This window comes from Anas platyrhynchos, chromosome 3 (genome assembly GCF_047663525.1).
Source record: "Anas platyrhynchos isolate ZD024472 breed Pekin duck chromosome 3, IASCAAS_PekinDuck_T2T, whole genome shotgun sequence".
Taxonomy (NCBI): domain Eukaryota; kingdom Metazoa; phylum Chordata; class Aves; order Anseriformes; family Anatidae; genus Anas; species Anas platyrhynchos.
Window position 1 is genome coordinate 52,357,846 of NC_092589.1, and position 25,560 is coordinate 52,383,405.

At 39.5% G+C, this 25,560-nt stretch overlaps 1 protein-coding gene and 1 long non-coding RNA gene across 6 annotated transcripts in view; both read left to right on the plus strand.

The window, feature by feature from the left end:
• Positions 1 to 527: 527 nt before the first annotated feature.
• The window catches only part of LOC101789803 (SAM and SH3 domain-containing protein 1), a 544,938-nt gene continuing 519,905 nt past the window's right edge, over positions 528 to 25,560 (plus strand). For 2 of the 5 annotated variants that reach the window (XM_038175905.2, XM_072035898.1), the window contains exon 1: positions 535 to 1,088. In XM_038175905.2, the coding sequence (XP_038031833.1) occupies positions 678 to 1,088 (411 nt within the window). In that variant the 5' untranslated portion in view covers positions 535 to 677. Of the gene's footprint in view, positions 1,089 to 25,560 lie in introns of all 5 variants that reach the window. The other 3 variants (XM_038175902.2, XM_038175901.2, XM_038175903.2) reach the window with 3 other exon arrangements.
• LOC113843205 (uncharacterized) overlaps positions 10,255 to 25,560 on the plus strand; it is a 257,895-nt gene continuing 242,589 nt past the window's right edge. The window contains exon 1 of the long non-coding RNA XR_003496394.3: positions 10,255 to 10,305. This is a non-coding gene — a long non-coding RNA (uncharacterized lncRNA). The remainder of the gene's footprint in view (positions 10,306 to 25,560) is intronic.

The following is a 25,560-nucleotide window of genomic DNA, read 5'->3' on the forward strand; positions in this document are numbered from 1 at the left end:
AGGGAAGCGAAAGCCGCCTGTGTGCACCCGCTGCCGGCAGGGATAGGGGAAAGGACGTGAAAATAAAAATAAAATAATAATAATTAAAAAAAAAAGCACGGCGCTGTGCTGGGAGAGGGAAGGGGATCCTGCTCGCCCGGCGTGACCGGCCCCAGGCAGGGAGCGGATTGATCATGCGACAGAGCACGGGAAGGTGAGACGGGAGCTGGAACAGAAACCGACGCTGGAAGGAAGAGAGGGGGGGGAAAAAAAAAGAAAAAAATAGACAGCGCCGGCGAATTACTTCCAGAGAAAGTGGGTGGATGTTGTGCGGCAGCGGCTGGGGATTTTAGGGGATGCACCCTCGCACTTGGCTTCGCTCTCGCCCGAGCCTCCCCTCTCCGGTGGCAGCGGGCGGCGGCGCTTGGTGGCAGCAGCAGAGGAGGAGGAAGAAGCGGGAGGGCTTCGCTCGGCAGCGCTGCCGATGCCCCGCTGATCTGCTCTAGGGATTCGTGGCTTGCTTTTTTTTTTTTTTTTTTTTTTTTTTCCGCCCCCCCCCGGTGAGTGTTCATTTCGTGACCTTGCTCCCGAGCCCCGCGAGTCGCGGCGCGGCTCCTGGCCGTGTCTCTGTTTCCTCCGGCCGGGGGGAGGCTGGCTCCGGTGCTGAAAGTTGAGGTCGCCGTCCCCGCGGAGCCAGCATGTGCACCAACATCGTGTACGAGTGGCTGAAGACCCTGCAGCTCCCCCAGTACGCCGAGTCCTTCGTCGACAACGGCTACGACGACCTGGAGGTGTGCAAGCAGATCGGGGACCCGGACCTGGATGCCATCGGCGTGGCCGTGCCCCAGCACCGCCGCCGGATCCACGAAGCCGTGCGGCGGCTCAAGGAGGCGGCCGAGACGGCGGCGGGGCTCTACTTCACCCTGGAGCCGCCGCCCGCGCCCCCCGACACCGGCCGCCCCCCGTCGGGGCCGGGGTTGGCGGCCCCCCGGCACCGCCCCGGCCGGGGGGGGCTGGTGGCTTACCCCCGGCTCAAGCTGAAGATCATGATCCGTGACAAGCTCGTCCGCGACGGCATCAACCTCAGCAAGCCCCCCTACTCCAACAAGGTAAGACCGCTCCTCGGGGTTTTGGCCGGGTCCTTGGCTCCGGTCCGGTTTGGGTGTGAAGGCAGGGATTGACGGGACCACCTACAAGATGCTTTGGGTGTTTGTTATTTTTATTTCTGCTTTATTTATTTATTTTGCCTTCTGCAACTTTTCCATTGTGTTGGGGGTTGATAGCTGCTCTCACCAGCCCTTACAGGTAGTATGCTAGTGTCAGGTCCTGCTGGCAAAGTGGCTCCCGAAGGAAGCAGCCTTGTGGCTGGAGGAACAGCTCCTGTTGCCCACGTTTATTTACTAGGGGATGGAAGTGAGCGGTGAATGTCAAAACCATGCGTCAGCCGCCCCGGGCACGAGTCAGTTGGTGTTCAGGACACATGTTCTGCTGAAAGGCCGGAAAAGTGCGGGTCTCAGAAGAGCGTATTCCAGTTTGATAAACCCCCGACATTCACCTAATTCTTATCTTCTGGAAAGGTTAAAGCATAAGGTTAATGTGGTCCAGAAGGTAGAAATTGTTTTGTCTGAAGTTTTCTGTAGATTTCCTGCTGCAAATAAGATATGCACCACGAATACAGCTATAGAATTAAACGGGCAGTGCCATGGAGGAGAAAATGACTTGTGAAAGAAAATAAGGTATTAAAATGCATGTTTGCTTCAGAGCTGAGAAAGAAGTGCTTCGGAAAGTTGTTTGATGACCCAGGTTGCCCATATTTTCGATAATGTTTTTTCAGGAAACCTGAGCAGTTGTCAGTTGACCTTGAAATTGTGGGCACTTTCTGCCTCAGAAAAAAACTTCCAGAAGACATGGAAGTAAGGTGAAGGGGAAGTCTGCAGGTCTGGGTCTCTAGAAATGGTTATGGTTGTGATGAATTAAAACTGAGAATTACCATCAGCAGCAGGGGACCTGGATGTGGTAACAATGGGTGAAATTCAATGTGGAGGTGCTCATAATAAGGCTAAGAGGATAATAAGTTTCAGGACTCCTGTTTTTAATAGAGGACCACTAGTCACTTCTCCAGTACAGCACAGTTGACTGGTTTGATACATTTCTTTGTTCACTTCTTCCTGAAACCTCTGACTGATGACAGATGTTTCAGGAAGAGACAATCTGAGATGGATCAGAGGCAATGTACCAAATCTGATAGGGTGGTGGCCAAGACATCCTTGAACGTATACATCGAGTCTAAGTACAGCATCTTCCAAAACCTACTGTGTCATTTCAGAGAGATCTTTTTCCCTTTAAAGTGATATGTCATTGGACCGACATTGTTCTGAAATTACCATTACACGTCTTATATAAACAAACTTCCATAAAAGTTCTTGCTTATCAGTGCTGCTGCAGTGCATCTCCCACCTTCACAGCTGTTTCATTTCTTTCTTTCAACTTTGTGCATGTTCACAGTCATCAATTCCTTCTTACCAAGGAATTCCCTGCATTCTAACTTCACTACCTTCTCTCTTTGCTACCTTCTCTATAGGAATTATAACATTCCTAAGATGCCAGCATGTGACATCAAGGAAATTAAAATCTTTGGCATTGATTTCTTCTTTAGCTCACCTTGTTTTAATTTGATGGGTCTGATAGTAATGTGGGTTAACTGTCAGGACAAGCTCATCTTACATGGAAAGTGTCACTCAACTTTAATGGGTTTAAATGTAAATGTAACATTTTGAGGTAGAAAGAGGAACTAAGCTTTATTTCCTTATTTTATTTCAGCTTGTGGTGTCAATGTGTTTATTTTGGACGATAAACGCATATAACATCATTTTTTTTACAGTAATAGAAAAACTTTCTCCATGTTCTTAATGTGAATCACTTCACATTGAAGCGTGTTGTAAGAAACCATAAAACTGGCAAGATTTGAATGTGTGTTGCTCAACATGTGTTCTTGTGAATGCCACCCACTGTAGCAATCCATCTCAAAAACGGCTTAAAGGGAATACCAAAAGATCACGTCACTGTGCATTATTCATTGGATGTTTTGTAGAACACGAGAAATAAATACTGTATTCTTTCATTTGGGAAAGAACTGTATTGTAATTGTGCCTCTTTTGAAGAAAAAGGTCCTTTAGAAAACTGTGGCTGTAATTTCAGCAACCTGTATTATATGTTTTTATATAGAATATGCAGTGTACAGACTTCTGCATGTCCAAAGAAACTGGATGTGTTCTCTTCTGCACATAAGATTAAAGAATCAGCTTCAGGTATATCCCAAGTTTTTGTATATATTTATCCAAAGACACATCTGTCTACAGATGGTCATGTAGCTGGTGTGGAGCAGGGAACTAGACACCAAGCTATTGAACATCTGTTTGCATCTCTGCTGCTGAGCTCCTAACCAGCCTTCTCCTTCACTCCATGGCTTACATGAACAATGTCATCTTTTCATGTAGACTTTCAATGTCTATGAACGGAGCATTACACAGAGGAGCATGCCTGTGTGTATTTGTATGTGTATATTTACATATGTATTTTACTTGTTTCCTGAGGAATACTTAAAGCATTCAGTTATGTAGTTCTCAGACAATTTTGGAGTTTTATTTGAAAATGTCCCTGAGAACTAGAAGTGCTGATCCTCCGCCTTGTTTACATCTTTTTGCTAGCTTCCTGAGCTTCAGGCTTGTCAAAACACCAAAAATGAGTACTAGGTGTGGATGATGAGATGTTAAAACCATCTTTTTGCTGTCTCCTTTCAATGTTGTCATTGTTTTATCAGATGAAGGGGGAAAACACACAGTGTGAGGGATAGAAATGTATTGGCAAGGTAAATTTTAGTTTAACTTAGCTTGATCGCACTCAGAAAAAATGAGTAACAACTACTTAATGCAGCTTAATATAAATCTCTTAAAGACGTGCAGGCTTTGAATTCAAGCCATGTGTGTGGGCGACTTCAGACATGGAGAATTATCGCAAGCCATCTTGATTATTTCCAGGAGAATTAGAACCTAAGACCTCACTTCCTCAAATTGAATCTTTTATATTTTTCAAATGTAAACGAAGGAACATAACTGTAACTGAGAAGAACTCTACCGAGGCCAGTTTTTTTCTCCACAACGGTAATCTTCCTTAATACTCCAAGTCTTCTGTTTCGGTTTCAAGCCTGCTGTGTCAGATCTCCTTACAAGTCCCTTGAATCTGAGGAACTTCTTGTGGAGGTGATGGGCTGCAGTGCACTTCAAAGAAGAGCTTGTTGTACCTCATCGAGTCATTCCAGAACATCTAGCTGCTTTTAAATATTTATTGATGGTTGTAATTCTGTCTTCAGTTAGGGAATCTGTTATGCCAGATGTATGAATAGTATTGCTATTCTTCTGACATGTAGAATTTAGGGGGTGCTATGGCAGAAGGAAACCAAAATGAGCAAAATGCCAGCTTTCCCATTCAGATGAACAAAGGGGAGCTCAGTGCTGACCTGAGCCAGCCAGAACAAAGGCAGTGGAGCCTTCAGCCCCATGCAGACACACTTCTTACCTTGGTGGGCTGTCTGTAAAACAGATTATGTCCATGCTCAGTTCGAGCAGGAATAATGTCACTAAATGTCACTGTGGTATGGAAAGCAGAGGAGCTCCACTTTAGTCAATACAAAGACGAGTAGGGTACCTTGTCGTGGAACATGTCAAGAGAAATTAAGTATTCTATTTATCTTGAATACAGATTAAGTGACATTTAATAGTTTACTGGAATTTCATTACTATTTCTAATTGAAACAAATGGCCTGACCTGTTCTTGAGGAACTTTATTCAATTTTTCATCTGCAGAGAACTGCAAATACATTAAAAATGACTGAAAATATACATGCATTAAAAGCTCCCACACCAATTAAGATGATTTGCGTAGCCTCAATAAAGTTATACTGATGTAGATTTCCATATTTATTAGAGAGAATAAAACTGTAGTATGACATGTGTATGTTGTATGTGACCTCATTGTCACTCACTGTGCTGTTTACGATTATCAACATGCTTGGAAAACAAACACTGAAAATTCAGCTGCATTTGAGGTCATAATCTCAAGAGCTCAAGCAGATGTAGAAAAGTAAGAAGTCAGATCCAAGTGAGTATCTGCTTAAACATCCAACCATGTTTTTTTTATGTTCCATGCTGATGGTATAGCACAGATTTGTGTTTCTGATTAAATCTTTGTTTAATCCTTGCCATCACAAAATGAGGAATATCTCGCATAAGTCATATGTAAAGAGGTAAAGATGCCAGCAATACTCTTTGAAACATACTGATTCAAACTGAGTCTGGGACTGGATAATTTAGTTAGTGCTTCAGATAGCTACAGAAATGAATTTGGTGAATTAAAAATATTGTGCTTTGAAGAAATGGCAACACTCACCCATACTGGAATTAAACATGAACCTTTTTCTAAAGACCTGGCTGCTTTGGAATAACTGCATCAACCCTGATTAGCAGAGCGTTCTCAAATATGCCTTGGGGAAAGCTGCCTATTGACAAAAGTACTAGTGCATTAAGTAGTAACAATATTTTCATGGCAATAAATTAGCAAAGCTACAGGCAATGTTCAGGAAGTGAAAAGGTATTTTATATTAGGAAGCACTGAATTTGCCTTTAACTTCATACCTCTGTTTTCTTTTAAAGAAAATACAGCACCTCATATATTGGACAGTTGTTTCAAAGTCACAATTTATTAAACTCAGAAAAAAAACAAACAAACTGGAAAAGGTCTTCTCCCAAAAGAGCATTAAGGCAAGATATTGCAGAATATGAATAATACAGCACTCTGCTGTATTTGCATTTGAATAATTCCTGAATATTTTAATGTGTATTCACTCTCCTCTGGAAATGTTGAATGCGAATTTTCCTGGGTTTCATTATGTCTCAGTTTTGAGAGGAAGGAAAATCCCATTAGGGTGTATTAAAGGTGGAGTCCTAAGAGAGGATAGCATCCACTTTTAGTATTTTCTCTCTTTTTCTAGGGTTGTGTTCACTTCCCCTGTGTGTCTTCTCAGGTCTGGTCATGGTGGGTGCTGGAAGGGTGAAGTGGAGCGTGGGGTCCTGAGCTCAATGGAAGCTGGGCTGAGCTGCCTTCCCCTGCGCTCAGCATCAACTGCACGTGAAGGGGATGCTTTAGCCAGCCTTCAAATGGCATTACGTTTGAAGGAGAAACTAAACTTACAGCTCCCTGGCAAAAGAAAGATGCCTGGCCTCTTGTAGTTCCCACAAGGCTTTTTCTTCCCCCCAGGGACATGATTCAGTCAGAGCTCAGTGGTGCGAAGCTGAACTGAATTTTCTCAGGATAATTCTGAACTCTGCATGTGTGTGTGTGTGTGCAGGGCCATTCGCCAGTGCCTTAAAATTAAATTTAAACTTCCCTATATTTAAGTAAGAAAAGTGATCAAGGAATAAATAGTAGCTTGGATATATGACAATTAGCTATGCCTGTTATTTTTGCCTGTTAGACATACCCTGTGTGCATATGTCATTTATGAAAAGTCCTTATCCACTACAGTACATGTATGTATGATCTGAAACATACTGACAGGTATCATTGAACTTCCAAAAAATGCGGTAGAGGGGTTTGAGGTGAAAGAAGTATTGTTGTTCCCAGTTAGGAGGGAATTTAGTACAGGATGTCACTTTCTGGCTTGAGATTCTTCCAAAGCAGGGGAGGACGGAGTATGTTCAGGCTGGATCAGTAGGTGTAACTTTTACGTTTCTTCCTTTGTCAGTTTGAATGAGCCCCTTTGCTTTGTGTTTGACAAAGCTATCTGGTTCAATCTCTTTGTCTAGGCTAACATGACATCTCATATTGATGTACTTATCTTGACAAACGCGGTGGCTTGTACACGCTGCAGGAATTGTCATTTATTAAACGTACATGGCAGAGCTATGTTTAGCACCACAGCGTTATTTTAGGAATGGCTGTGCATCAGGAAGCAGAGAATTGCCTGAACCTTCCCCGACACTGCCAGTCTGCAGCCAGGCTGGCCCAAAACTGTCTGCACTGAGTCATCGAGGCTGCTAGCTTTGCTACTTGCAGAGTCTCTTAATATTTTGCAAAACAAAAGAGAAGTGGTTTGTCAAATGAAACACAACTGCAGCTGCCTTCAAATAATGCCTCGTCCCTGTTCTCACGAGCTCAGCAGTATGTGAATTGCAGTGATACATGCCTCTCGCTGAAGTCTTGCTCCTCCAGTTGGTCTCATTCCCAGTGAAGTCAGTGAGGATTTTGCCAGGGATTTCATTTGATGCTGGGTTTGGCTTGAAGTGTTCAAATTTAAATCAGCTAACAAGCACACCCTTACCAACTGTAATTGTTGTGATGGGTGAGAACAGTACGATGTGAGATGAGAATGATAAATATAGCAGTAGCACGCAAAAAGAAACCAGAACTTTTTCAGGGCTTTAAATATCACCATTAGCAGCTTGAACAGCAGCAAGGCAGACTTCCGAGTGTAGATCTCACAGGTTCACACTAGAATAAATGTTTGGTAAATATTCTCTGAAATCTATGCTCATCTATATTGGCTGCAATCAAGTAAACAGTTGTTTACAGTTGTCCTGTCAGCAACTATAAATCAGAAAGAAATGGCGTGTATCAAATAAAACTCACAACTGGGTACAAACATATGTCTTCCATGAGTTCTTTTTTCTCCAAGAATTGCGTTGGTCTTGGGCATCCACACTCTGGAAGTAGGGGTGTGGTATTTTCACTCTGCATTTGACATCTGTGGGAACATGATGGGGAAATTAGGCCCAGTTCTGATGTCTGTGCCTCAAAAACCACACAGTAATTTTTGTGTCATTCAGGAAAGAGTTAAAAAGCCAAAAATAAAAGCCTTTTATTTCCATCCAGGATGAAGAAAAGCTTGAGTAGTTTTTATTCCAGGGTTAGCTAAGTGGCCAACTGACCATGCACTCAATAAGTCAATGTTCCATAGAGAAAACAAACAAATAATTAAATAAAGCTAAGAGTGGATGCAGATTTGGCATCAGTGCCTGTGTATCTTGGGTAGAGATTTTTGCGAGGAGTGACTCTTCTGTACTAGGAAGCTCCCGTCCTTTGGGCTCCGCACCTCCCAGTCCAGTTTCCCCAGAAGCCCTCTGCTCATCACAGAGCTACCCACTGTCCAACTTCTAAATCATCCTAAATCTGCCTAAAGACACTCTACCTTCTTCCTTAAGAGCGATGTGTTTCCCACCCAAGAATGTACGTCTTTTTCCTGGATCTCTCTAACCATTTTCACCCCAGTCTAGATTCACTCAACAAAGCTGAGGAGTGTTACCGCTGATCTATTTGGGTGGAGAGAGAGAACTGAGGCAGCAATCCCTTTTTGTACAGCTTGAGACAATGCTCCATCTTCTCATTTGATTCGTCCCCTTCCAATCCCATGCTGAGCGCTGTGTTAGTTATCCATCCCATCCCAAGCTCTGCATGAGTTTTATTCCACCTCCCTTTCCCACTGTCCCAGAGTGCTGGGCTGTAATTTGGATCATTCCCTTGCCTCCTCCATGCTCTGCTGAGAAGAAAGGCTTTCTCCCACTTGGGAGAGTTCCCAGAGATCTGGGAAAAGGAGTAGGTGTTACAGCTTTAGAAAATAGGTGAGACCAAATTGGTCTTTATGAAGCAAGATGGAATGTATCACTTAAAAAAAAAAAAAAAAAAAAAGCTGTAGTTTCACCAAAAGTTATGAGTTCACTGCAAAAATGTTGAAAACAATTGTTGGCATAGTTTTTGGGTGCTTATCATGTGATCTCAGTAATCTCTCTGAACTGTAGCATTTCTTAATTCTAGTCCGATTGTGTGGTGTTTGCCAAAATGCTTTTCTTGCAATTTTGTTTAAACCTGTTCTACTAAAAACTGATTGTGTTGTATTATATAGAGAACTGTATACAGACACACCTCTGATCTTTTGTATACCTCGTAGTAAAGGTCTCCCCTAAATATTCAACTGTTAGTTTAGTGAGGGTTTTTCCATAGCTAGGGAATAGCTAGGTACCAGAATAGTCATCAAGAATCTAATTTGCCCTTGTGAAGACCTGTTACATCTTCATGTGCTGGTTCCTGGGCTATAACATTTAACCTAAGATAAGAGTGAGTGACTATTTCTGGCTCTGAGACTACATTCACTCTCATTTTAGACCAAACTTCACAAACAATTCTCATTTTAAAATGCCATTCTGTCAAAATTAATGGGTTAACAAAGAGAACTATGGAAATTACTAAGCAAGAAGGTCCGTTCATTTTTATCCTATATAGGTGTTAACATTCAAATAAAGGGGAAAAGCAGAAGCAAAGCAAATGTGACTGAAATTATACCAAGAAAGATGAAAAAAAAAGTCACATTCATCTCACCTGCTTTGTTATTTTTATGTGAAAGAAGTTACTAGGCTTTTGCTATGATAACTTCTAAACAAGACTTTGCCAAGAGAATACTTCAGAGGAAAGATTTTCACATACACTTGATATTTACACAGTGGTAAAAATAATGCTTTATAACTTTTAGAATAGAAGGAGCAAGAGAAAGTTTGACAAGCTACCACTAGTTGTTCTCTTTCCGGGTCTAAAAATTGCATACAGGAAGGACATAGTTTGTGCAGCCAGTGACTAGAAGGAACAAAATGTGTGTCACTTTGACAATAAAGTCAAAACCAAACAAAAATAAACATGAAGAACAATGCATATGAAGTTAATCATACTGTGCCTCTTTAAGAAGTAACATCAGTAACCCTATCAAAGGTTAAGGCAAAATTCTCCTAAAAAGTAGACTTCGTTCCCCATGTTTGTGGTCACAACAACTCAGCATTTGAAGTGATGTTGGAAAAATACTTTTTACCCCTTCAGTACTAGAATCAGAGATGGCTTGGGTCAGAAGAGACCTTAAAGTCCATCTCATTCCAAACCCCTGCCATGGGTAGGGACACCTCCCACCAGACCAGGATGCCCAAAGCCCCATCCAGCCTGGCCTCACCACCCTCATCCTGAACAATTTCTTTGAGTCCTGATAGGGTCATTTCCTGGAAAAAGGATTTTATTCTTTTTGACAGAAAAGCACATGAGTGCTGGATGGGGGAAGGAAGGGTTAGCCTTAACTGCTAACAACCATCAGCTGAGCCTGGCCTGCTGCTGGGCGCTCCCAGGCTGGTGGCCTGAGCTCATTTAAGCTTTTAAATCTTGAGTAGTGCCTTGGCCAGGGCTTAATCACTTGGGGATGTTTTTCTAAGGGAGTTTACATCATCTGTAGTACCAGTTACTGTAAGTAAGTTTTATGTGTTTGGAAAAGCTTCTATCAATGAAAGTAGAGAGAGTTTATTATAATTAGAGGAAGCCTGACTCTCTTGATGAAGCAGGCTTGCTACAATATCAACATATTGTAGCAAGTATGTGATAGTGTGAGTGCTGTGCATTTTTTTTTGAAACGTCTCTTACAAAATTGGGAGGTTTTCTTATGAGCCCTCAGTAGGGGGTATTGCTTCACCTATGCAGGAAGTTGTAAAGGCTTCAGGTGTTGCCCCAAGGGGCTATTTCATCACAAAACTGGAAGCGTACTTAAAAGGGAACTTATATTCTAAACATAAATATATTAAAAAGAGCTGCCTATGCAACCACTAGCTTCATTAAATCAATTTCTATGGTGTCTAACAGGAAATAAGTGATTGCAGTACATCCTTCCTGTCTATGTGTATGATGTTTTTGCTAGCAGCCTAAATTTGTCCAGGAGAATGAATTGTTGTTATAGAATGTGTCTTTATAGATCTTCAAGTAGGTGAAACTGATGTGATAGTTAATAGTATTGATCGAGATGTGGAAAATAAGGCAGAAATTCCTTTGTGCTGTGCACACTGCTTCCTATGTGGATAAGGAAATGAGCACTAGCCTTTTAATAATAGCTTTGCTCTTGCAATGAATATCAACTAAATTCAAGGCAAAGGTGGTGACGGAATTAAAGAGTTTATTTTTCTCTTGCTTTGCCTCTCTTGTCACGTTTATTACAGAAAGATTTCTTTCTCTAATTTGAATTTACTGTACAATCAGACAGAAACAATTTCATCCTTTATGAAGCTAGAGCATCCTATCGTGCCCTAATATCATAATCTTCTTTTTTGTCCTTTTTCTTCATATTATGTGGAGTAGAATTTGGGTATGCACTTCATGTCCTTGCTGATTTTCAGTTCATAAGTTTCTAACTTTAAACTTTCAAGATGTACTATTTTTAATTGGTGATATTATGTTTTTTTTTTTTTCAAATTTTAATCTGAAGCAAACTTAAATTTTGTTCTACAGTTCTAGAGGTGGTATTTATAAGAATAACTTCCAGAGTGATTCAGGTGTTTTCACTAATGTTTACTCCTTTATACAGTCATTCCCATAATCTTTTTTTTTTTTTTTTTTTTAATATTTGCTATGTGTTGTTTTCCTTCTCTGGCTCCTACCAATAAAAGAGAAAAATCTTGAATGTAAAGCATATTGATCTTCACCAATCCTTCTTTATTATAGTATTGGTTTGACTTGCAAAGTGGTGCACTTACAAAAAAAAAAAACAAAGAAAAACTTTCTGTAGACTATTTTGGATAAGTACTTGAACAATGATTATCTATTGCCAACTATTACAGCACAGAGACGATGAATAATAAGCAGACAGAGCAATACTTATGGCATGTATATTGCATGGCTTTAGGGGCATGTGGTTTGTGTGGGGATTCCTTAACGTATTGCTTGTTCTATATACATTCATTTTTAAGCCCTAAGTGACAAGTGAACCTTAGTTTTGATGTTAGTTCTTCACTGCAATGCTACTCGCTTTAGCCAGTGCTAAAGAAACAATGCTCTTAAGTGTTAATAACTAAGCTATAACTGTCAGAGAGAGATTTCTTCATCTAAAGAGCTTCAAATGTCCCCTTTTGTATGATGGCTGTGTGCTTAATCACCGATGCTTCAGGATGTTTGATTAATAACTGCTATGAGAAAGTATGGCAGCCATTAAATGCAATAAGCATGCTTCAGTGCAACAGAGCTTGTCAGAGAATGTTTGGGTTTTAGTTTTAGATCTTTTGTAATGTTTCGTAAACAGTCAGCAGCACTGGATTTGTCTTGCACGTGCTTTGCATTTTCTACAGTAGGATTTTTCAAAAGTACACGTACAGTAGGTGTGGTTGGGTATGTGGGTTCTGGCCCTGTGCTGTGAAAGCTGGGGGAGCTCTTGGTGTTGATTTTTATTGGGAAATGAGAGAGGTTTTTGCACAGGATCTGTAGTCTGTCTTTTTAACCACTAAATACAAAAGTATAATCAGTATGGTTTCTCGTCTCTGCCTTGCCTTGAGCTTAGTGGCTCTTCAAATGTATTTTTACTATCTATATAATGTTAAATTGATACATACCTCTTTCTACTTTTTTTTTTTCTTTTTCTCCTTTCTCTTCCTTCCCCATTCTTCCGGTCTGGAAATGTGTGAAATAAGCCATAGCCTGTCAAACTGTGTGCTGAAATCCTGGCTGACTTTCCATTTCTTTGGTCAGAAGTAAAGAAAGAGAAAATATAATTAGTAAGAAAGAAGCTTTTTGGTATATGAAAATGTTTAGAATGTAGTAAATAGAAACAGTTGATAGTTGTGCTGTGATGCTGGATAGTCCTCTCAGTAGGACTTTTAGCACATCTAAGAGTAATCCTGTATGTTGATTGTTGTTGTCTTACTGGGGTTACTTAGGAGAACCTAAACTTGGAAATAAGACATAAGCTGTAGTACAGAAAACATCAGAACAGCTAGGTTGAGAAAAAGGTCTTTAGACAGAATTTGTATCATGTTATTTTACAGCTATGTACCCGAAGGCAGAGATCACTGTCTGATTTGGGTGAAATGGTGGGATTTGTTTGGAGACTGCTTTATTTACATGTTCTGTCAATCCTGAAGGTGGAAATTTGGCAGGCATTGTAACTAATTTCCTTTCCTTTTTTTTTTTTTTTTTTTTTTCATTTAACGTAATATGATCAGAGAAGTTACTGGCTGTCTGCCAACATGCTCCTTTGCTTTTCCTTTGGAATCTCTGGTTTCTGCTCTCTTTCCTGATAAACACATGAGCTCCTAGACCCTGTGAGCCCATTGCTGTTGCCCATGTAGACAGCTTTGTCTGCCTGGAAATTGAAAGGGGGGGAGGGAATAGGAACTAAAAAAGTATTGGAAATGACACTCTTAAGGGTGTGTGTGTGTGTTTTGTTTGTTGTTTGTTTGTTTGTTTTGAATTCCCAAAACTCTGCATAAAGAATACTTAGACCTTGGGTTTCCAAATAGTGTCTTTTAAATTCAAGAGGTTGGAAGAGAAAAGCACTTTTTTTTTTTTTTAAATAGGTTCATGTCTAAATCACAGCTCTGGATGTTGTTTAGACAGCTTGCAGCTGAAGAATATGTTTAGAAAAAGACTCCTGCAGTTTTTTGTAAGCTTTTTTCTTCCACCGTACAAAGTGGTATTGCTGCATGGAACTGAACCAAGTGTATATCTCTAAAGAGCAGAAAAAGCAGTGAAATTATTGCGGCAGTTTTCCGTGTGTTTCCCTTCAACATTTCTATGGTTTGACTAAACTGAGATTGCTGAAATTATGAAAAAATAAATTAAAAAATTGGGTTTTTTTGCTCACATTACACCAGGTCCATGCTGTGAGTTAAACATTCTTCTTCTCTTTGCCGAATTGGAAGTACCACCCCTTAGTAATTCGTTGTCGAAATACTTGTACAAATGGTTTTAAGCCTCTGAATAGAGGTGAAATAACGATGCGGGTTTTTTCTCAAGCATTAGCTGGCTTTTAAAAATACTGATTGACAAGCTGTTGTCTAACTTTACAGAGGTTGTGTTACTGGTGATCTTAATCTTAGTTATTAATCCTTTTCTAGTGTTAAGTTGTCTTTAGCATTAAGATTTTTTCCTTAGTATTTGACCTAAATCTTCCATACCACAATTCTAGTTTACTTCTTGCTATGTCTTCTTGGACCATGGAGAATACCTTTTTCTTTTCTGATGGTGGTAAGGTTTAGTTAATTGAGAGTACTGCAAGTCCTAACCATCTCTCATAATTAATAGTTTGTTAATTAATAAACTAATGATTGATGTGTTATTCATCTCCCTCTTCTAGGCTTGTTTTTATTTTTTGAAGTTGGCCCCTTCTGTCCCTTTCACTCATGGGTCTGAAGTGATCTGGATGAGGTGTCCCAGCTGGGGTCTTGCTGGTGTTGAGCAGAGTGCTAGTTATTTTGTCTTTGCAGTTTATAACTGGGTTTGTTTGTCACCGTCTGGCTGTTAACCTTTTGTAATGCTATGATATTGCTGGCTCATGCCTTGGATCTACAGCAGGCCCTGTGGCCTTTAGTTAGTAATGCAGTCCAATTATTCCCATTATTTGTGTACGTAATGATACATGTTCGGTTGTGTTTTCCTGCTGTTGTCCCTGATGAAGAATGTGCTTGTATAACTTGGCTCTCTCCAGTTTAAGACCACTGCAAATTCTAAGCCTGGCCTCCTGTGCATTAACGCTCCAACCAGTTGAATATATCCCACTGTTATCAAAATATTCTCCTTTTCACCATCCAAATTGATACTAAAAATAACAATTATTGCTCTACTGAGGACAGCTTCTGTAAAGCTTCTCAATTATAACTCTTCTAATTTTTGTCTTATGTGGTTTGGAGGCATAATTTTGCAAACATATTTATAGTTGTTAATTGTGTTTGACTATGCTTCCCTAGTTCGTGAGTACAAATGTCCAGTGAAATTGTATTGAAAGGCTTCTTGAAGTCAAGATGTAAGACATCTACTTATTTCCATTTTGCTGTTTGGTAAGGAGATTAGGTTAATTTGTTGTAATTTATTCTTGACAAGTCATCTTCCCTCATCTTCCCTTATCAAACAAATACCTGCTCTTGATCACTGTTACAGCACTGATTTTGAGAGGAGAACATACTTTCTTGATGTACAGCAGCCCCTCTCCTGTCTGTCCCTACACATCTGATGTCTGCAGGGCACAGACACCTGGGTCTACTCTATGTTTCCGCTGCTAGTTGACTACTGGACATGGGAGCCGAGCGTAACTGTGCTGGCACTGGGGACTGCAGACTTCATAGGTACTACAGTGATCTGTGTGCATGCAGAAGTGAGGCAAAAGAAAGCCTTGAGACACTTGCATAAATCCCCTCCTGGGGAGTGCTGAGCATATTTTGACCACGGCCAAGGACCTGACCTGATGCATATTGAACACTCTGAAACCCATCCTACAGTTCAGGACACAGCTGAAAAAAAACAGTAATGTGGAGATGCAATTCACAGATGAATCATGATTAAATTTCTCAAGCCTCAGACATATCTCTTCTGTGTTAAGTCTACAAAAGTGTAAGCTGTAGGAAACGCTTTCCCTGCTGGGCACGTCATGTAAAAATAAATGTGTCTGTTCTGTGTCTCCCTGCAGACGCACTGACCCAACTCAGGGTCACTAGGGGTAAGGCTAATGCACTTTTTAAATCACAGTTTGGAATTTTACCATATTCTTGCAAAGACTTCTTTTTCTCCGGGTAACCTGGTGGACTGGCTTTTTTCTTTTTTAAGTAGCTGTCTATGCTCTTCTGCAGTTTTTCTTGCACCAAGACCTCAAATTTTCATAGACTTCTTGTAGGTCTTGCAACAGGCAGGTAGGTATTCTGTAGGCTGTGTTTGTTTTGTTTTTGTTTATTACAGCTAATGTGAGGGGGGGAAAAAACAAAACAACAAAAAAACAGTTTGTTGTAGTTGACACAAAGTCAGTGACAGAGGCCTTGGGGTAGCCTTCTGTATGAGTATGAGCAATTGAATGACTGACACAGGAGCAGATTTACAGGTCATACCACAACCTTTATTCACTTTGTGCAGTGAAATCAGTGAAATGTTACTTTCTTCTTTTCCCCCAGTTGTGTGTTTTTCTGCTGTTTTGTCAGGGTTTCAGCATTCACACTTCTAATCCCTAGGACTTCCTTCACTTTTTAAAGCCACCTAACCTGTCCCTTACTTGTGAGTCACAAGAGTAGAGAGGTTGCAAGTATCCTCTGTTAACAGTGGTCAGCTACTGAAACTACTGATACCATTCTCTCTGAAGAATTGCTGTTTATTAATTGGACTGTGTGATGGCCATGTGTTGTGAGGATCTCTATACTGTGATGTTGTGGTTGACTATCACACCTTAAGCCTAGCAGAAATAAATAAATAAATATATGATATATATATTAGCATAAAACAAGTGCTTGGTCAGGTGTGGGTGGAAATGCGCTTTTTGTTATGTAACTGTGGGGACGGATGTGCTGCTGAAAATGAGCAAGCTCTCAATAAGCCTCAGAGTTAAAATGCACAGGCAAGAGAGATTTGGAGCCAAGTAATGCTTGCATTTCTTGAATCGATAGCCACATGTTCAACAAACAAGCAGGAATGTTAAATATGATCCTCAATATTTTACTTTTTTTTTTTTTTTAAATATCCCAAAGTAACTACTGCTATCGCTGCCACTACTACTCTGTTAGATAAAGTAAATGTTTTTAAAGTTGATTCTGCAGGGCTGCAATTCTTGGCAACAAAATAATTCTTGAACATTAGTACAGAAATTTATGGATTTCAATTATAGCTTGTTGTGTATCATAATTCTAATTTTATACCCTGTGCAATTCAGTGTTTTGGATTTTTAATGGGTATAGAGCAGTAATCATAAAAGTGATTCAAAATGCACCCAGTAATTACAGAGATTTGCTGTTGCTTTTGCATTAAAAATGATGATGATTTACAATCAACAAAATTGCAGTCTATGGTTTTAGTTAAGACACTCATGCTATTACACTGCTTATTAGTTATGGTCAGTGATTTAAAGCTTGAGCTACACGTTAGAAAGCTGTACAATTATTTATTCTTTAATAGATGATAACTCCTATTTTAAATTTACTGTTATATTAATTAGAATCTTGTATGTTAAAGAATACGTATGTAGCCCTTTGTATCTTTTGCTGTTGAAAATTAATTACAACTAAAATAAAGTAGCTAGCTTTGAGCAGCCAAAGCTGTGTGTATGTATTTTCTCTTATAGTCTCTATTACAGTCCATGAATTTTAAGATTAGCTGCCAGACTCATTTCTATCTAGCAAGTAATGTAAATGTCATTTTCTTCCTCACCTCTACCCGTACCACAAATACATATTTAGATATATATGAATTATTAAAAAGGTAGCTAATATACTGAAACCATAAGCATTTAAAAAACATGTAGGGAAGGAAGGCATTTTACTTGAGAATTTATTTTTAAATACTTTTGGAATAAGGTAAGAATGTGGTGGATTTTGTTCACACTTCTCCTTTCATCCATTTTCTTCCTCTTGCCAATATTTCTTCTTTTCTAGTACCTCTGTGCAACAAGTCAAAGAAACAGATTACCAATTTTAAGACATGTTATTTATGGATTAGGTTTTACACTTGGCAATTATAAGAATTAAAGCTATTTTAACCAAAACATGTTTCTCTAGAACATTCAAAAGCATTAGCATAAACAGCACTTCCCCTTCTTATTAAATCTGGATTTAAACTGAGATAAGATAGTGCTTAGGTACATTAGCAGTCAAGTCACGATGCAAAACATAGTGGTGTAGTTACTGATTATATACCTGTTTGTTGGAAATACTGACTGAAAAACCTGAAACAAGGGAAGTTTCCTAGCTGTTGGATGAGTGGTTTCTCTCTACAAGTTTGCATGGAAACAGTGCCCTTCTATTTTTGACCCATATTGTCACCAGAATAAGTTGATAGTACTCTATTTTAGCTTGTGTTGTATTACTCTGGGGTATGGTGACTGAAGTTTTAACTGCTGTCTTGCATTAACAGTTGTATTCATCTTAGAGTTCTCAAAACATACTAAGACACTGCCCTTTGGAAAATTTTCTCATTAAAACTCTTAATCTGCAGCAGACACCATGTCCCCGACAGCTGCTGTAGGTAGGGTTGACACTGTGTTGTTCTTTCAGCAGAGTACCTTATTTCTGGTGACTATCATAGCATGAGGTGGAGAGTGTGGGCGAGTTAGAATAGCAGCACTATTTTATCACAGAAAATGGCTTGAGCAGTTCTAAACTCAAGTCAGGGGAGACAAAGATCAAGTTGTTCTCTGAAAAGAGAGGATTTTCTTGTCCATGGTGTATGTGGGACTGGAGACTGTTGGGCATTTTCTATTGAGATCCTAAAATGTTTAATCCAGACTCTTCCAGGTTGAGCAAACTTCTAGTTTCTGAAGAAACTAAGTCCAGACTTCCAGCCAAATCCCTCTGGTCTGTAAAGCCAGACTTAAATGTCCATGCCTGTTCTCTTCTTCCTCTCTGGGAGACTTGAATCCCTTTCTAGTATTTGGTCCCAGTTTCTGCTGCTTATTTCTGGCCTATCTATGAAACCCAGCTGGGTTTTTTACTGTGTAGCCAGCATGCCAATTTCTGACATCCAGGGATTGATCATCAAGGCCAGGAGGAGTTTGCCCACGTGCCCTGTGCACCCTCACAGCTGCTCAGTCAGATCACTAGTTTGCATAATCGAAGATGTCTGTAGCCAAATCAGCAACAAAACTAGAGTCTGAAGCAGAAGGAGGCCCTCATCTTACAATCAGTTTAAACTGTTTATGTGGAGGTGTTTGTCGTGTGTTGTTTTTTTTTTGTTTGTTTGTTTTTTGGGGGGGAGGGATCTTTTTAAAATTTAAAACTGTGTGCTACCTCCCTCTCTTGCAAAAGCACAGATGCAAAATCTTCTCTGTGTGAGGAGGACTGGTTTTGACTTTCTTTAGTCCTGTGTCATGTGAATGTCCATGGTCATGCACAGACAAGTGGCCCAAGCGAGGAGGTGGAGCAGAGGTGAAGATAAGGGCTGGGGGGAATTCAGGAGAGCTTATTTGAGTTGGTTTTCCCCTGCCTCCTTAAGATGTGACTCTCTATCCTTGTGTGCTGTAGATCCATGTGTTGTAAGGAGGATTACTTCAGCCAAGTATAAACTGGAAGGAGTAGTGGGTGATGGGTGAGTATTAAACAGCCCCGACAGTTCTCTGCTCAAACTAGCTTTTCTTCCATTTGCCAAGAGTTCAGACCTGCTGGTTTCAAAGTAACTGTGGATTTGCCAAAATAAGTCTGTTGGGCAGAGTTTATTCTCTGATTTGCATAGCAGATAGCACTGGATGGGTTAATGCTTGCTGCTCATAATTGAGTGGTTTCTCTGTTTAGACTCGGTTTTCTGTGTCATACAGGAAGGACAGAAAAAGTAAGACCTTAAGTTCCCACAAAGTCTGTAAAACACGAACATCTGCTGGAGTCATGAACTGTGTATTGACTGTGTTTGGTAACAGGGCGAAGGCAGCTGATCATGAGCGTCCTTCTCTTAATTACTTTGTCAAATGTCACTACAGTCCCATGTAGGGAAAAGAGGTATTTCCTTAGTGACAAGGTAATAAGATAAACAGTAAGCAAAAATGAAATAGACCACCAGAATGCTACTGTTCTTAGTTGTATTTAACCATAACTGTCATTTATCATGTTGATTTTTTTGCTGATTTTTTTTTTTTTCTTGGTACCTTTTTTCCTACTGAAGGACATGGTCTCAAGGTTTTCTTTTAAAAGATGTTGGCCCTTCATCCTTCTATTACTACTGGTTGTTAGTATAGGTCAATTTCAGTTTGGATGTTCTTTCTGACTCTGATTCTATCTGGCCTTATGCTCATCCACCCAAATATTTTTTTAAACATATACATTTTTGAATGTCATCCTAACAAATGCTTTTATGCAGCAGGATGAGGAAGAGGTATATTCTACACTTGTGAATAGCTTACCAAAGTGCAAAATGGTCAGACTTCAAATGAGTTTATTTCTTGGAGCTCAGCCTTACAATAGATACTGTTTGAGGCCTCTGGTCCTTCAAGGGACAGTAGTAATCCATAGCAACTAGTAATCATGTTAACAAAATCAAAGACGTATTAATACATTTTTAACATTGAAGTAGATATAATACAAAATCCCTCCAAAATGGGTTGAATGTTTAAGCCAGAAGTGTATTATATCCCATTAACTCCATATTGATCATTTAGCTTGTGAAGCTCCAATAAGGAATCTGTGGTCTGTAGGGCAGGAAAGACCCTTGGCCATGTAACAGCCATGACATCTGATTGTGTGAAGGCAAAATCAGACTTGTCAGATTAAATGTCGTTGGGTGATACACATGTTGTCACACGTTGGACTTGATTGTTGACTGTAAAATCCTGTTGAGAGGTTCCTGGGCAATAAGGCAGGTAGATGTGCAAGTTACATTTCCACTGTCCCAGAGCTGAGTGTTTTGATTTAAGTACTATTGAGACCCCTGAGTGTTTTTTTCTCTCTGTGGGAGTATAAGACAGCAACAGTTTCCTGTGCAAAACAACTCACTACAGCTGGCTGTTAACCCTTGCTGTAAAAATGACTGCATTCAGTTAAGCTGAACTATGCTAGCCTCTTAAGATGAAATATTCTAAAACCAGCAGCGGCTACATGCATTAGCTGGAGCTGCCTAATTAGTTTAATTAGCATAATTAGCTAAAGCTTCATTGTTCTGCAGAGTTGGACTTTTGGATAAGTGTTTGAGTTCAGAATGAGTATTTGAAGTACCTGGGCTGAATTAAAATAGACTGGGATGGGCTGACTACTTATTAATAACAGAAGTAAGAAAGCATGACATGGAATTTATTGAATGTACTGTTGGGTTAGATCTCTATCTAAAGGAGATCTTTACGTCTGCTAGAGTCTTAAATTAAGATTGCATTAACTTTATTTGTACAGATGCTCTCTTGACAAAAACAAAACATGAGTTTCAATTAAGTTACAGTGACGGCATATGAGGTGGGAGTGCAGCTGTTTGGGATAGGTTAGCATAGCTTATCAACAGAAATTGTAACCTATATGGAATTTATCATTTAAAGTTGTTGTGTTTTTTGTTTGTTTGTTTTAAATGTGTTAGTTATCGTTGAATGATGGGCAGGGCACTGAGGAGCAGCAGCAATGGGAGCTGCTGCATTCATTGCTGTTTCAGGTATTTGGGGATACTCAGTTTGCTGCTGGTGTAGGAATTCACTTTCTCTGATATCTATGGGTAGCACATGTGAGGGTTTTGGACTAATGTGGTACCCTGTAATGCTCTGTGCCCTGTGGCTGCAAGGACCCTTGCCAGACCGGTAGGAGAGGACTGCCATCACCACACGAGTTGATGCTGACCTCAGGCTGTCCAAGGGATTGGTGCTTTTCACTAGGTTGGTGTTGTTCTGGAGAGAAGTACATGTGTTCTGTCGTGTATCTTTGACTGTGTGTGTATATCTAAAAATATATAGGGTTAGGGTTTTGTTTGCTCACAAAACTTGGGGGGGGGGGAAGGCGGCGGCGGCAGCACACAATCCATCCCTGATGTAACATACAGAACTCTTGTAGAGCCATTGTGGAGTTGAATCCGGTGTGTTTTGTCTTATAAAGCAGTAGTAGCAGGATGAGCAATATTCAGTAAAACACATTTAAATTCATATTTCCAATCCTGTCAAAGGCAGGATACTCTATAAATAGTACTGTCACAAGACAGATTTACAGGAACTTCAGGAAAATTGCTTTTGGATTAATTCTTTAATTATTTTCTACATAGCCACAGCTACACCTTCTTATGTTTCTTAATGAATCAGAATTTTCATTCCACTGTCCTAGAGTAAATGTTGTAATATATATCAGTTCTTATATTAGTTTATGTAACAATCTGCAGAAGTCTGAGTACCAAGACAGCTCATACCAGTCCCTTGCAGGTTTTCTTCTTACTGCATTGTAAATGCTCTCTGTGCAATGTACAAACTTTCAATAAGCATGCAGTACCAAAGCATGAAGACACATTAGAGCAACAACCTGAATATTGAGGTTTATTTGGCAAAGCTTTGGAAGAGAGGTAAGGAATTGTGGTAAAGTTACACTTCTGTTTACTTGCAATTTTTTTTATTAAAACAGTGAAATTGAACAGTAAAGACTGTGTGAAAGGGCAGCAGCTGGCATGTACTTGCATAATTGCAAGTGTGAGATTAATATTGTCTTGTGATAGTAGTAAATCGTTAATGTTTGGTGTATTGGTTCCTGAAAAGTAATGCTGTAATTTATCTGTGATGTCATATGTCATAGATGCTTTATTTCAGTGATTGGACTAAAAGTAATAATATGCCATTTTAGATGCTCATTTGTAACCACAGACACTTGTGACTGATCAGTCATAGGACATATTCTGTACTGAAGCTTACCATGAGCATATATTATTCACTCAAAATCTCATCTTTCATAAATAAATGGAAATGTTATTTTACTGTGGGAGCACTTGGTTCACCACCACTACTTGTTTCAGAAAACCTTGTAGATAAATGATGAGTGTATAGTAGGGGCCATATGGGTGGAGAAGTGGTGTTGAAAGCCAGAGTAATATATTACAATCAGCTTGTTCCTGGAACAGGTGAGGTAAATCATTAGTTGCCAAGGACATCTCATGAGTGAGCAGAGATGCAATACATTAACTGAGTGGGGGGAAAAACAGGCCACAACTTTAATGTTCTTTTGTCCCAAATGTAAATGAGGTGCAGGAGAGAGGTACCAGAATATCGTGTCTCATAAGGACTAGAGAAGTCTTTGTGGGGGTGTTTTTTCTTCTTTTGCATGGTAATTATATATTGTTGTGAGCTACTAAGTCTTATTTGTCCTGATATATAAATGGGCTCTTTAGATTCTACGTCTTGTGATTATGATTCCCTGTCTGTTCTCCAGACATAATTTTCTGCCTCTGACATAATCCTAAAACTTCAGGAGTGAAGTTAACTTTTCAAAATTTTTAAAACAGCTGTTGTTATACTTAATTGTACACTAGAGCTGGTTGATTTTTTTTTCTGAAAATATTTTAGTGAAACAGTGTTTTTGATTAAGTACATGGGATCTGATACTGCTGCATTCTGAGAACGGAATGTTATTTTTTCACAAGAAAGAAACAGCACCATTCCTTAGGGTAAAAAACATGTATATATACATGTATTTTAAAGCGGACAATCTTAAATCCTTATTCTATTTGGATATACAGACTTATTTAAATTCTGTCTTTTTTTTTTTTACCTTTGTGACAATGAGATTTCCATTTTCTAGAAAAGAATTTTCAAAGTTTTAGTTTTGTACTTTGAAACAGAAAATTAGCTGGTGCTGATGCAGGATTTGCCAACTAATGAATTTGAGAGAGCAAAGGAAGGCCATCCAGGAGAGTCAGTATGACTTTATTCTCTTTTGGAAACTAAGGAGATGATGCGGAGTAAAAAGGAATATGAAAAAGGTTGATACAGGTGTAGTACAGTATAGTCATCCCGTACCAAACCTAGTATGTCATTGATCATGGTTACATTGCTGCATTTGGGGCAATTTTTCTCATATTTATGGGAATTAAATAAAGCCGTTGCCTGCCACACAAACATACTGTTATCCTTGCCCTGTGTTTGAACAGTGATAGCCAAATCTTGTCAAATAGGAGTGAATTATTTTATAAAATTTGCATCCTCTAAAGCACATCTACATGTTCCACGTATTCATTTCTAACCCTAAGGTTTGCAAATCATTTTATTACAAAATCAACTTGGATCTTAATGTTATGTGACTGTTTATCTCTGACAACCTAAAATTCATTTGATCATGATCTGTTGTAACTGATTGCATCTACATCCTTTTCCAATCTGCGACAGATGATAGGATCTTTTGTCCGATTGTCTTGCTTCATTGGTACACACCAAACCAGGTCTCTACTGCAACTAGCACAAACAATCACACAAAGCTTGTGCAGGACTGTTCCTGGTATGTTCGTACAACTCTGAAATTACGTCAGACCTTAACTGCTGTATGGGATATCAAGTGATGATTAACATGGAAGTCTTAAGCTACTCCAGATATAGCAAATAAAATTTAAAGATGTGCTGCTAATTTTTGTTTTTCTTCACGCCTTCAGGCTGGTTTATTTCTGTAGTGTTGTGCAAAGCATCTCTGCATGTTGTTCTTCCTCCTTTGGATTGTTTCAGTAATAGATGTTCCCATTTACATGTGCCAACTATAACTTGATTAAGATGTTGTTTTTTTTTTGTTTGCTGTTGACACCAATGAAGGAGTGCAGCCCAACCAAAGTGGTGCAATTTTCTCAAGATTTCCATTCATCTAGACAAGATGATGATGTTTTCCTATTCAGGCTGAGGATCTCAGGCCTTTGCCCTTCCTGTGTAGGATGGCATGCTTAGGAAAGAAGCTGACTGTTGGACTTCCTAGTCCTCTAGGAAATCTGGGTGGGGATGAGAGCAGAGCAGATACATCATTTGCCTAAGAACACTGGTACTTGAATAACTGTACCAATTAATTGTTATAGTTTTTTATAATATCAGAGGGCAGGTGTTCTTGTTTTATTTTTCTTGCTTTCCAACACTTTTTATTACATTCTGTCTCTTTAGCCTTCTCTCCAGTTGCTTAATAAGGCACGCAGATGACTGAGTTAATAAATAACTTACATCTTCTTCCTGCTCTGCATACTAATCTAGCTCTTTGTGACTGCTGTGTCCAGTAGGCAGTTGTGATTGGCTCTGTTTTTTTCAAAGCTACTTGGGTCTCCTCAGCACTACTCAGCCGGTGCTTTTCTGCCACGGTGGAAAGCAGGAAATGTAATCTCTGATTGGTGTCAAGGAGATGCAGTGTCCTGCTGAGGGCTCTGTCATTAGTCTCCTTCTGTGTCTTGAAATCACAAGATTCTTTTCCCACTGGTAAAATGTCAGTGATTGGAATGCATGTACGGCAGCATAAAGACAAAACATATGAAACAAGTCATCTTCTGATGATGAAGTCGAGAAATATGATATGTCACAGGTGGCAGGAGGTGTGTAACAGAGATAAATGGATGCAGTTAAATTCTATACTAAAAAAATAACATTTTCTAAATAGCAGTTTTGGTTGAACTCAGCATTGCTATTCATGTGAAAAACAAGGACTTTGGGAGTGAAGATTGTTTCCTGAGCCTTAAAAACAGACACTAGGAGTGTTTACTGAAGTGGACATTGCATTTTTATCTTTTTTTTCCAAACTCTTAAATGATCCAGTTTTATTAGAGAATTAAACAATTAGATGACAATAATTGAAGTCTTAGAGCTGGAGTCAGGGAAATACGGAAGTGCAAAAAAAAATGTTATGTTTAATATGCACTTGATTGTGTAATGTCGGTTTATGTGCATTTTCTATTTTTTATGCTAGTGCAGTCCCAGGATTTCAGAATTAATTAGTACACAAGGCTTGCACCATCCTCAGCACAAGATTGTTTTGCACATCATGTGTATTGGCTTTCCAATTACTGCTTTCGCAGGAGCAGCAGCTTTCAGATTTTTTTTTTTTTTTGTGAGGATGGAAGGAAGGAGAAGCTGGAACTGACTTGACAGTTAATGGGAAATTGCTGAAG